Below are 12,706 nucleotides of genomic sequence, written 5' to 3'. Positions count from 1 at the left end.
ATTTAGCGAGTTCTTTGGATTTGTAAACATGCAGGTGGGAAGGCCTCGACGACAATTTTTGGGTTCTATGGTCCGGCGGTGTTTTGCTTTACAACGACTCCTACTTGGTTTTTTTTTTTTTTGTTCTTCGGTTTGGTTAATAATTGGTCCGTTGCTGGTTTCTTGTATATAGAAACCCTGCATGTATACCAAGAGGCAACTTATGACTGGAAGTCAGTCAATGGAAGAACCTGCTTTATAGACTATTACTGTTCAACAAACAGTAAAAATGGACATGATCTAGACACACAGTTTTTTGCTTGCATACTTAGTTGACTTGGTAAGGAGTTCGGCTTTTGGAACTGTTAGTGATGTCTTTAAATTTAATCATTGTCGTTGATTCTTCTAAGTATGATAGAAGCTGTTAGTGAATGGTTCAGTCTCTTTTTGGGAGGTGCCTGCGGAACAAGGAAAATCATTAGTATGTACGTAGATTATTACCCTTTCCTTAATCTTTCTTCTTCAGGTTGTTCTTCTGGGTGCAATAACAATAATCTCTCTTCAGAGCGCCACGTCTAAAATTTTTGTTTCTGTAACTAGATGTATGGCATACCTCAATCAAAACAGGCAATGAACCAATAAAGATTCTTTCGTATCAAAAAAAAAAAAAAAAAAATCTAGTGAAAGTTCAATTCAAAATAAGGTACTCGATCATTAATTCAACTCAATATATTAAAAGTGTATAAGAGTGACTGCGCTACCAAATTGGGTGTTGATTCTCACATTGTTTGAAGCGATATAAGCGAAAGATTGTAGTATTTGAACCGAAAAGGCGAAAACTATGATTAACCACTTAACAAAAGGTGCAGCTAGCTAACCTTAGCATCGAAGAGCTCACACACTCGTGTTTAACGTATTGGAAATTAGCGCTACAACCTTTGTTTTCGAAGCTGGAGTAGTTGCCATGCCATTTGTGCTATAATTACATGGCCAATTTACGTACAAACTCAGAGTTGAAAATTACAAGCCTAGAGTTAAGTCTTTAGTCTAGTTCAACTAGGAACCTAATTAAATTATAAAACTCCTTTCTTGTTTTTGAGAGGAAACTATTAATTCCTCGTTTTTAAGCAAGGAAAAAGTAGATATTGAAACCTAATTCAACTATGAACACCAACGAAGCTTAACCTATTTCAACTAGGTTTTTCTTGTTATATGTTAAAAATTGTATCTTTTAATTTTATAAAATTTAATTCTCGACTGATGAAGATCGGTGCAGCTGTCCATTACACAAAGAGATGTACTTTACATGATGTAGGACGAGATTTTAGCCATTTTCAACAAAAAATCTCGAAAAGAAAGAAGCGTCTTCACATTAAAAAGAATAATTTGAATATTGGAAATTGGTATTCAAATAGGCTTCTTAATGATGAAATTAATCATAAATTACTCTTTTGGATATATCGGATTCTCGAGCAAAATCTTGATTGGGATTCCAAGCGTAATATTCTTTAGTATCTAAGATTCTATTTCTGATTTTTATTTAATCAGGTTTAATTAGGTTTCCTAGTTTTAGTCTACAATAAATGGTTCTTTATGTTTTCTAGTTGTATTAGCAGGTTTATGCTATGTGCCCTATATAAGGCACCTCTTAGATTGTAATTTTTATTCAAGTTATCAATAAAAAAACCAAATATTAGAGAAGTTTTTCTATGTTTTTTACGGCTGTGTCCGTAATTGCTAGTGGATTCTAGCTCATCTCATATGGCTTTCGACGCTTAACGGAGCCTCTTGCTATCGTGTTCACGCTTCCGCATCATTTGGTATCAGAGCAGGTCTTTCCTGTCTCTCTTATTTACCTCGATTATCCATGGGTGACGAACGTACTGCCCTAATTACAAGAGCGGATTTGGATGCCCTTACCGCTCAGATTGCTGTCATGAACGCTCAAATGGTAGAATTTCGTGGGTTGTTGGAAGGAAGGAACAACAACAATTGTAATAGAGGCGGGGAAGGACAACGTGCTAGGGCTCCACATGGGGGTGGAGGTGATGTTGATCATGATTCCCAAGATCTCAGAACCAAGATTGATATTCCTGACTTTTCTGGTTACATGAGCGCGGAGGAATTCCTGGATTGGCTTATTGAGGTTGAGAGGTTCTTCAATCTAACAGATGTCCCAGAGAATAAGCAAGTTAAGATGGTTTCTCGGAAGCTGAAGAAAGATGCTGCTTATTGGTGGGATCAGTTGCAAAGTTCTCGTCAGAGGCAAGGAAAAGAGCATGTTCTCGAAAACCTTAGGAGGATAATTCTTGATTGAAAAATCTCTAGGCAGAAATTTTTCTGTAACAAGACCTTTCATCTTCCGCCATGTCCGAACACGCTCTTTTCCTTGCCTCTGACGAGAACTCTGCAACTGATCCCACCAATAAGCAGCATCTTTCTTCAGCTTCCGAGAAACCATCTTAACTTGCTTATTCTCCGGGACATCTGTTAGATTGAAGAACCTCTCAACCTCAAGAAGCCAATCCAGGAATTCCTCTGCGCTCATGTAACCAGAAAAGTAAGGAATATCAATCTTGGTTCTGAGATCTTGGGAATCATGATCAACATCACGTCCACCCCCATGTGGAGCCCTAGCACGTTGTCCTTCCCCGCCTCTGTTACAATTGTTGTTGTTCCTTCCTTCCAACAACCCACGAAATTCTGCCATTTGAGCGTTCATGGCAGCAATCTGAGCGGTAAGGGCATCCAAATCCGCTCTTGTAATTGGGGCAGTACGTTCGTCACCCACGGATAATCGAAGTAAATAAGAGAGACAGGAAAGACCTGCTCTGATACCACCAGACGCAGTCGGAAGTAACCTGGGTTTATAAGCAATAAACCCTAAAAAGATAAATCTGGAGTCCACCAGAGAATTTGAGAAAAATCTCTCATTTTATTAAATTTGATATGATAAAACTGTTCTTAATACATAGCATGATGGTGCTTATATAGGCATCCAAGTCATAACCTAATCACAATCATAACCTAACAAGAAATCCTAAAGAATTCAAATTAAAAAGGAAAATAAAAAAACCTAAATAAAAAGAATCCTAAAACAAATGTAAAACTAGCCTAAAACTATTAAATCCCGAATCGGATAATTAAAACGATATATTTTGGCCTAAATCTGTTAGGGCTCACTATAGTGAGTCTTTAAGATCTCGTCGTTCCCATTCTGGAAAGGTATCATGCGTCTCAAACGGACATTCTGGCCAAAAGTTGATCAAATCTTATTCACAATCAAAACCTGACTTTTTGCACGAGTAACTTGAAAAGTCCAAAACCAAATCTTCTTGAATATTCCAGCGGCTAATAATCTCATTACGCGTGAGTTACCTATTTTCCAATCACTCTTTTTGATTCTACGCCGCTTCTTTGCTTTTATGGTTTTCCGACTAAACATGGCTCATTCTCGTCCTACATCATTACACTAAGACCTCGTTTGATTCACGGAATAGAAAGGTTGGAAATGGAAAGTTTATCATTTCCTATGTTTGACAAACCCAAGGAAATTAACAACTTTCCTGCATGAAGGGAAAATGGATCCTCCCACACCCTATGAGATTCATTTTCCCTCATATTTTTCCTGTATTAATTGCACATTAATTGCATACTCTAAAGATTATTCTAATTATTATTATTTTTTCACTGCAAACAAAAAAACAAGTCATTTCACAACTTCGCATGAAATATACAGAGCAGACATACGATTAGCCAAATACAATAACTAAGAAGTAAGAACTAAGATTACACGCTAATCCGTGAAAAGCGTAAAATAAGTCATTTCGCAACTCTGCATCACATACACAAAGCAGACACGATGAGCCAAAGACAATAATAAAGAACCACTCGGTCAACCATGAAAAGCGAAACATTAAAGGGTTAATTGTGTTAAAAACAAGGCCACTTGACGGAAACATGGTTGCAGCTCTCTTTATCCTTTAAAGCTGAGAAATCCCCTCCAGGCTGCATACATTGACGGACAGCCATGACAACACTTGAGAGACAGCTTGTGATAAACCTAGTCATCCAAGTGTCACCGTCCTATCCAATGGTACTATTGATCAAATTGGTGTCACCTCCAAGACAGACTCCAGAAGATAAGAGTTGAGCGTACAAGGGTGCGGCACTTGAGTCTTGGTTGTTGTTGGTGTGGAGTATGAATTTGGACCAATGAACTTGAGTCTGGCAGGGGTCTGAGGTGCCCTCGTGCCCCCAAACCAGAGCGAATTTCAGTTCATGTCTCTGGACTTGCATTAGGAATTGGTGGAAAATAACTTCGCCTTCGCCTTCTTCTGTGGTAGGTAGGACGATTCCATCATTTGGGAGTCCCTGAACAAGTTTGGAGAGCCATGTACGTCGACCAATATCAAAAATGTATAAAGCCGGACGATATTCTGTGGAGTTGGGATCCCAAACTCCAAAGGAAATCAAATACGAGTCTCTCAGCACCACGCCGGTGGACCAATTAGAGCAATATACATGGTCATGAAGGATCTCCCAATCGCCAGATAGCAAATCACCGCAGACCAATTGACCAAACATGGAGCCGAAGATGGGGCAAAACAGGAAAAGCTTGGTCTCAGTAAGAGCAAGCAAAACAGTAGCTTCCAACTCGGCACCGGTATCAGAGGCAGGTAGAGGCGGAAAGAATCGCCAATCGCACCATGGAAGAACTTCTTCACAGATAGCAGGAGGACATTCACATCTTGATTCACGTCTAAATTTAGAACATTTAGATCTTAATTCACATATTTGGTGCGACCAAAAGCGGATGCGGACCGCCTTATTTCCCACCACATAAAGATCACCGGCCTTGGAAACCGCCGCCTCTTTCAGAAAAATGAATTCTTCTGGTCTCTTAAAGTTATACTTGACTCTGCTCCAACAGAGTGGCGAGCTTCGCAAGTCAAGTTGGTGAAATCCGTCAAAATCGTCATACTCACCATGTTTAGTACGATAAAAGCCATCGACTAGTATTAAACGGGAGTCGGCGACGACGAGACTGTGCTGTTCGAGATGATAAGGTAATTGGGGAAGATGCAATTGTCTCACCCTGTCATTTTCACTTTTAAGGACCCAACCCACCGACCCACCGACCCATCTTCTTCTTCTTCTTCTTCACCACCTCTATCCTCGATCACAATCCACCAATTCTGAATCCTCCCATTCTCACGGCATGCAAACTGTATGTAGATCGGCAAATCCATTTTGGACTTTTTTCGATCGCTGTCGGAGCAAACCCTAATACTTGCTTTGGACTTTATTCTGATTGTTATATTACCAAATTATATAAGAAACTGTTTAAGGAAAACTGAAATTGGGAGAGAATTGAGTCGTGCTTTCATTGATAATAGGGGATTCTTTATATAGAGGATTACAAGATATAGAATCAGAGTTGTACAAGGAAAGATAATCGTATAATTAATCGGATATCTATGAATATCTCCGAGAATATCTCTAATTCAAAATCCTATTACAACTAGGTCAAGTAACCTAGAGTTATGGCCAGACGCATATTCTGGATTTACTTGAACACTCCCCCTTGTGTCGCCCAAACGTGGTGCTCCTCTCATTGCCTCATTAAAAACCTTGCCGAGTAACAAAAACTCAGTGGGACAAAAATAACCTCGGTAGATAGGGAAAAAGAGCACAACACACCTTTCATGTTTCGAGACCATACATGTAGACATCACCCCCTGATGTCTGCATCTCCCCCTGATGACAACGGTCATGGGAGTTCGGATAACTTCCGCAAACGATGCTACCAACATGTTTCTCGAAAGTGGAATTTAGGCAATGACTTAGTGAGCATGTCTGCCACACTGTTCTCAGATCGAACCTACTTCACTTTGATCTTGAAGATAGTCTGTTGTTGCTGATTATCCTTGGTGTTGTCGCTTTTGATGTAGTATTGCTTCATTTATTCAAAACAAGAAGCATTATCCTAAATGCTCGTAGGCTCATCTGTGGTAGACTTCAAACCACAATTATTTGAACATGCGTAATTACTGATCCAATCCATATACATTCACGGACCACATCGTGAAGAGCAATAATTGTCAGAAATGAGATAATTTGAAGATACAAGTGGCCTTATGTGTACAATAAAGATTAGGTGGCGTTATGACTAATTAAAGTTTTAAAATGACACTTGTCTGAAATTTTCTATAAAAAAAATTCAGTTATGGAGAGTAAACTCTCTTCTTTTAATAAAAGTATAGAGATTAGAAAACTTAAATAGTTTTCTATTTGATCAAAAAAATTAAAGAAGTATTTTTCTTTGGACAAAGAAAAATGAAAGAAAATGAAAGCACTTATCGAAGAGCTTCTATGGAGGAATTGTCTTTTGGGTCTCATTCAATGCCCACACTCTCCAATTTGGGCCGTAACTATGGACCAAACCGACAATAGAATATGACGCAAGCCCATACGACACAACCCAAATAAGCGCGTAGTAGGGCAACCATTCTCAGCTGGGGGCGGCCCTATAAATACATCGCATACCCCTCATTTTCTTCTCCAACCCCAAAATCTCTGAAAACCCTAAGGTTTCTTTTCCTGCTCAAAAAATCCGCCGCCATGGGTCGCCGCCCCGCCCGTTGCTACCGCCAGATCAAGAACAAGCCTTACCCGAAGTCCCGCTTCTGCCGCGGTGTGCCCGACCCGAAGATCCGAATCTACGACGTCGGCATGAAGAAGAAGGGCGTCGACGAGTTCCCCTTCTGCGTCCACCTCGTCTCCTGGGAGAAGGAGAACGTCTCCAGCGAGGCGCTCGAGGCGGCGCGTATCGCCTGCAACAAGTACATGGCCAAGTTCGCCGGCAAGGACGCGTTCCATCTACGCGTTAGGGTTCACCCTTTCCATGTGCTCAGGATTAACAAGATGCTTTCCTGCGCCGGAGCCGATAGGCTTCAGACTGGTATGAGGGGAGCGTTCGGGAAGCCTCTTGGGACTTGCGCTAGGGTTGATATTGGGCAGGTGCTGCTCTCTGTGAGGTGCAAGGACAGCAACAAGAACAATGCTTGTGAGGCTCTGAGGAGGGCTAAGTTCAAGTTTCCCGGTCGCCAAAAGATCATTGAGAGCAGGAAGTGGTGAGTTTTTGCTGTGATTGATTTGGTTGAATTTGATTGTTGATTGGTTTAAGTATTTCGATTGTATAGCCTAGAATGTGCTCATTGAGTTTGTTGATCGAATTGTTTTGGTGGTAGCTGATATATCTGTCGAATTGGATAGTGATGATGACTAACTGTTGGTTGATGAAAATATGATTTGGTTGATGCTTAGCTTTAGCAAAGTATAAATATGAAAGTGAAGATGTAGAATTGCATCCATAAACTGCGCATTTATCCCTCGAGTTTGTGTGTTGGCTAGTGTTGTTAGATTGAGTTTACAGTCTTAGTGTGAATCATAACCATTGTTCTGTGAAATGTGAGGTCTTGATTGATGATTTGATAGTGGATTTAAGCATGACGCCAACACAATTGAACTCATTTATTGATTATTTGTGCCTGGAGTGTATTAGTTTTGGTTTTGGGCGGTGATGCAATTCATACCAAGCAGTTGGTGTTGGTTCTTTGCATTCATTTTAGTTCTGCAGAAATTCAACATGTGTTATATGCAGTGTCTTTGTTTTGTTCCGTTGGTAGCTCATGGCATTGTGTGCTGTCTGTGGTCGTTTGTATTCTTTATTCATCGGTTATGTGGAATTGAATCTTATGTTACAACTTTGTTAATTTTCAGGGGATTTACCAAGTTCAACCGTGTTGACTATGTAAGATTGAAGTCAGAGGCACGCATTCTTCCTGATGGTGTCAATGCCAAGGTTAGTAAATTTCTTCCAAATGAAGCTCATTTTTTGTCATGTGGTTAGTTTATTGCTTTTTGAAGTCTGGGGTTATATGGTTCTACGAATCTTAATATATGAACTAACAATTCTTATGTGGTTATTGCAGCTCTTGGGATGCCACGGATCTTTGGCTCTGCGTAAACCTGGTGAAGCATTCATCGACGCTGCTGCTTAGAACATCTTGTCTAGGAATTGAATTCGTGCAATCCAATTTCTTTTTGTGCTTTAAATTCTGTTGACTCCAAAGTTTCAAGTACTTTAAATTTGCATTTGTTTTTTAATGACTGAAGTTTATGGCTTCAATTTGGTACACAAGTTTTGGGAAATGTATCTCAACTAGTATTTTGCTTAAACATCCTGTCTCTGTTGTGGATGGTCCAGTTTTTCTCATCAGAAAGCTGTTGGTTGGATTATATATCAGTAAGCTACCAATATTATCTGATTGTCTTGCCAACCCTAAATCCTAGATAACTACATCGTAGGTAACTTTGGGGCATAACCAATTTGGTTGATAAACATTACCATGGATGCTCAATGCATGCATGCATGAATAAGAATTCACCACAGCATGTGTAGATGCATAACCCGGATCATTAACATACTGGAGCTGGATAAAATTTCTCATATTAGAGTCAAAATACTCAACAGTTGATCAAGTACCTTAAGCACTGAACTATTCCCCTCTTTCTGTATCACCATGTGCTGATCGATTTCAGGGGATTTCAGGGGATGCCAAAACTTGTGAAGCTTTCCTAGTTACAGTTCACCCTATGCTCTCTTCCTTAGTCTATATGGTAGTACAGCTTCACTTTTTGGGCTCTCCGGTAGAAGCTCTGGGGGTGTTTTCATGTCGATTATTTCAGCAGTGGTAGCTTTCTTTGACCTTTGTTTTTTGTTAGAGTCTTGGTCAGGCTTCTTGGCTGCCTTTGATGGCTTTCCAGCACTCTTCACTTTGTCCTTCTTGCAATGTTCTTGAGTTGTCACCTTAACTATGTAGATCTGCAGATATAAAATAAAATCAATATCTGAAAAGATATTCAAATACACATTCTCAACCACATTTAAACCGGTCTACAGATGACATAAAATGTATATCAGTCGACTTAAAATGATAATCTAATAGTTACGCATCAGTCTACCAAACTTAAAGCTGATTAATTAAGTGTGGAGGAAGAATGCTTATACTCGAGCAATGGGGAACTGAAACAGAAGTCTACATCATTATACTAAGATTTGCAGCAGAGATATTAAACAGAACTCATAGCTTCAGAAGAGGCGAAAACAGATAGTAAAAGTTGCAGTCAGAAATGTCTCTACATTGATATACTAAGATGGAGAACTGAAACAGAAGTCCACATCATTATACTAAGATTTGCAGCAGAGATATTAAACAGAACTCGTAGCTTCAAAAGAGGTGAAAACAGAAAGTAGTAAAAGTTGCAGTCAGAAATGTATACATAGATATGCTAGATTTCTTGTGATGTTATTCAACGGAGTTGTTGCTCCCTAGAATAGAAAACTTAGAAATATGCAGATCCAAATGCAAATCTGTGCGAGTTAAAAGGTGCAAATTTTTTAAAGCTAGAACAAAAATAAAAACAAAAACGATCAAAATGTGAAGGGTAACCCAAATCTTTCCCTTGTGTAAAACCAGGTCTAGAAATGTCTTGCATGAAGTATCGGTGTCATCTTAGCTCACTTTTAGGTATATTTAGCAAATGCAATGACATTAACAGATCAATGGATGCGGACTCTGTCAAAGAATCCATATATGAGATTTGCACATCCCTAAAAGAAATCCACACCTCGACAAAATCACAATAGACTGAAAACAAGATAACGTGAAAGGCAAATGAACAGGCAACTAGAAGTCTGGAATCATACATACTGAAATCTTATTTAGGATTCATGATACTGGAATAGTGTCATGATACTTGAACTACCTCAAAATTCAAGCTTATACAAGTATATACAGGTGCCATTAAACAAATAACTGATCAGCGCATGCCTTAAAGGCATTAACAATTCGACTTTCCTAACAGATTTTAATCAATAACCCACCCGAATGTGTGATTTTAGACTGTAAGCTACATGGTACAGTATCTTAGATGTAAAAATGCAGTTAGTGGGTTTTTATATGGCCTACCTTAAACCTTGTGGGTTCAACCAATTCAAACACAAGTGCATCACCATCGTCCAACTTGTGTTCCAATGCAAAACCTCTCCAACCACCACTAAGACCAGTCCTCTTGGCAATGTATTTAGCATCATATTCATTTCCATCTTCATCCTCTAGTATCAGTTCAGAGTCCGATGATTTTGGGAGATGAGTCTCACAGAAATTAGAAGGAAGACCCTTGTAATCGGAACAGGAATTAGTAAACAAGTAGATTAGCAAATCAAGCAATAATACTAGTCCTGCCACAATATGAATCGATATTGGCATTGTAAACTAAAACCAACCATTAATAAGCTAAAAACACAAACTTCATTGCAACTCACCAACCAAAAACAGCTATAGACATGAGACCGGAGCATCGATTTGACAAAAGATGGATTTTCAGATTGCAGACTCTCTTGAAGCCGCTCTGCAGCTTTGAAAGCAGCACTCCTTTCTTCATAAGAAGCCATTCGGCACTCCTCCAAAGGCCTTGCAAGGTAGCTGTTAATATATTTCAAAACATCACTACCAACATCTATACAAGAGAGACACAATTAAGCTACCATAAATTTCACAGCAGAAAATATATATTCGACCTTCCAAATGAAGATGAACTTGACCTCACCCTCTTCCTAGTTCGAAGGCGTATGTCAACCTGCATTAGAGATTAGAAATGGGTTTTCCCATTATAGAAGAATTCAACCAATTATGGCCACCACTTACATCATCAACATATGTTTGAATTGGGTTTCGCTGACGGGTGGATCGTCTTGGCTCCACTTCGAAAGCAGTGTTCTTTGCTTTCAGCTTCCAAGCCCTTTGCTGCAGCAACAATGACATTAGCAAATAGCAACAGCAAACTTAAAAAAGTATCAAAAACCCACAACAAGCAATATGGCCACAAGTTTGGGTTTTACCTGGGGGGGCTTCTTCTCAGAAGCTGTGAGGTCAGACAGAGTTTTTGAAACCTGGGTGATTCCCAAATCCTTCAAAGCACAAATATTACTGGGAGTTAAACATAAAGATTGAAACTTTTGGAGCTATATAAAACTGTGGAAGTGGGGTTTTGAGGCACAGACCTGAAACTTCTTCTTGTTTTCTTCAAGGCGTTTGTTACGAGCTTCTTCGTAAGCGGCTACCATTTTTGCTTCCAACGACGAAAAACCAAGAGGCGATGAATATGTCGAGTCAGTGTGAGAGTGGTGAACAAGGTAACTCAAGTGGGCGGGGTGCCGCTTTAGGGGAAGCGCTGTTTGAATTTCAATTTCACCAGTTCACCTTACCTAAGGCTAGACGACGTCGCTTCGCTTCGGCTCTTTTTTATGGGGAAGGGTGTTGGTAACTTGGTATTAATTATTAAATTTCATTTTTTAATTTTTACCCCATCTATTTGTGTCGGCTAGCTCAAGTCATTGCCAAACTGTGTTCAAGAATGTCAACATGACACGTTGAACTAATTAGGTCAGAGTGTCTGACTCAATATGACTAATAGAAAATCATGTACACAATTAGCTTGATAATGACTCAATATGACTATTAGAAAATCACGTTCAACGAGTTGTTCTTAGTTGCAACTAATACCATAATGAATTGATCATTCAAATCCTTTCCGAAAAAAAAAATGGTATTCCGAGTAGTTTTAATCCAAGAGATTCAGCAAACCTGGGCTTGAAATACAAGACGGACAAAAGTGAAACCAATTATGATATAACAAAGAAGCTAAAATGATGTTGATGATCATCAGAAATCAACCCAATCACATGACCCAAGTGTCTATTTATCAACTAGACATCAGCCTCAAGTTAATTTATAAGAAGAAACAAAAAGAGCTCAGTTACAATCTATTGAGTACGTACTACGTAGTACAACAATTATACTTTTGGTTGGCAGCCTATCTTAAACAATGAATAGCTACAAGCGCAATATGCCACCATGGATATCAGCAATTCAGCACCTATCACCGTACGTTGCAGTGTGCTACAACTCTTTCAATGAAGTCCAACTCTCGTATCTTGGAACCTGCATGCAAGTGATGTGCACAATGGTTTAATTACATCAATTTCAAGTCCAAGGAAAATATCATAACAATGAACCAATGATTCAGTCTGTAAAATCGCTGTAAATCTGTATGTAATTAGGATTCTTATTTATTTAGGTTATCCTGTAATTATAGGAATGATTGTTTCCTATTAGAGTTCGACTACTCCTTTTGTCCTTGTGTATATACCCCTTTGTGGGATGAATAGAATTATCATATTGAAAACCCTAAATCGAAGTACTCTTTTCTACTTGGTATCAGAGCAGGTTCAATCCTTTGAACTTGCCTGCATCCTTTGAATCCTGAATCCTGAATCCCAAAGCACATCACAAACCGCTGCGTACCACCACCATTAAAATCAAGCCATCCCTGAATTTCAAAACCACCATTTTTTTTGAAACCCTAGAAAAACCAATCCTGAAAAAAAATCCCAAATTCCTCCATGGCCGGACCTGTAATTGAAGGCGAACAGTCAAGTCCCGAGAAAGCAATGGTGCCATCCTCACAAATCATCAATCACCACTACACCACCCAACAAGACAACTCTGCTTTCCCCACAAGTGTTGTCTTGAATGAATCCAACTACACCATATGGGCTCCTCTTATGCGAATGCGCATTGGAGCACGAGGGAAGGTT

General features: G+C 39.3%; 2 protein-coding genes across 3 annotated transcripts; one reads left to right on the top strand and one right to left on the bottom strand.

Annotated features, from left to right (window-relative positions):
• The first annotated feature begins 6,538 nt into the window (after nt 1-6,538).
• Nucleotides 6,539-8,223, top strand: LOC133732220 (large ribosomal subunit protein uL16). Its single transcript, XM_062159722.1, has 3 exons — nt 6,539-7,115; nt 7,765-7,846; nt 7,977-8,223. The coding sequence occupies exons 1-3, from the start codon at nt 6,604-6,606 to the stop codon at nt 8,043-8,045; spliced, it is 663 nt and encodes a 220-aa protein (XP_062015706.1). The 5' UTR covers nt 6,539-6,603; the 3' UTR covers nt 8,046-8,223.
• A 151-nt stretch (nt 8,224-8,374) lies between these two features.
• On the bottom strand, nt 8,375-11,292 carry LOC133732219 (putative B3 domain-containing protein At5g58280). Of its 2 annotated transcripts, none has more exons than XM_062159720.1 (7): nt 11,111-11,292; nt 10,949-11,017; nt 10,755-10,853; nt 10,628-10,686; nt 10,373-10,532; nt 10,017-10,226; nt 8,375-8,869 (listed from the first exon to the last, which is right to left on the bottom strand). In XM_062159720.1, the coding sequence occupies exons 1-7, from the start codon at nt 11,171-11,173 to the stop codon at nt 8,639-8,641; spliced, it is 891 nt and encodes a 296-aa protein (XP_062015704.1). In that variant the 5' UTR covers nt 11,174-11,292; the 3' UTR covers nt 8,375-8,638. The 2 variants fall into 2 exon arrangements, with proteins under 2 accessions (XP_062015704.1, XP_062015705.1); XM_062159721.1 differs by having other exon boundaries at nt 10,755-10,856; nt 10,955-11,017; nt 11,111-11,291.
• Between the last annotated feature and the right edge of the window lie 1,414 nt (nt 11,293-12,706).

Source organism: Rosa rugosa, chromosome 2 (assembly GCF_958449725.1).
Source record: "Rosa rugosa chromosome 2, drRosRugo1.1, whole genome shotgun sequence".
NCBI lineage: Eukaryota > Viridiplantae > Streptophyta > Magnoliopsida > Rosales > Rosaceae > Rosa > Rosa rugosa.
This window is presented reverse-complemented; position numbering and strand designations above follow the sequence as displayed.

What these genes read in the sequence shown, in the direction of transcription:
- LOC133732220 (XM_062159722.1), top strand. Translation starts at nt 6,604, where the DNA reads ATGGGTCGCCGCCCCGCCCGTTGCTACCGCCAGATCAAGAACAAGCCT. An exon ending in ATCATTGAGAGCAGGAAGTG is followed by an intron (nt 7,116 to 7,764) that starts GTGAGTTTTTGC and finishes GTTAATTTTCAG; the next exon opens with GGGATTTACCAAGTTCAACC. An exon ending in CTGATGGTGTCAATGCCAAG is followed by an intron (nt 7,847 to 7,976) that starts GTTAGTAAATTT and finishes TGGTTATTGCAG; the next exon opens with CTCTTGGGATGCCACGGATC.
- LOC133732219 (XM_062159720.1), bottom strand. Translation starts at nt 11,173, where the DNA reads ATGGTAGCCGCTTACGAAGAAGCTCGTAACAAACGCCTTGAAGAAAAC. An exon ending in CTGAGAAGAAGCCCCCCCAG is followed by an intron (nt 10,854 to 10,948) that starts GTAAAACCCAAA and finishes TTGTTGCTGCAG; the next exon opens with CAAAGGGCTTGGAAGCTGAA. An exon ending in TTGAACCCACAAGGTTTAAG is followed by an intron (nt 8,870 to 10,016) that starts GTAGGCCATATA and finishes TTATATCTGCAG; the next exon opens with ATCTACATAGTTAAGGTGAC.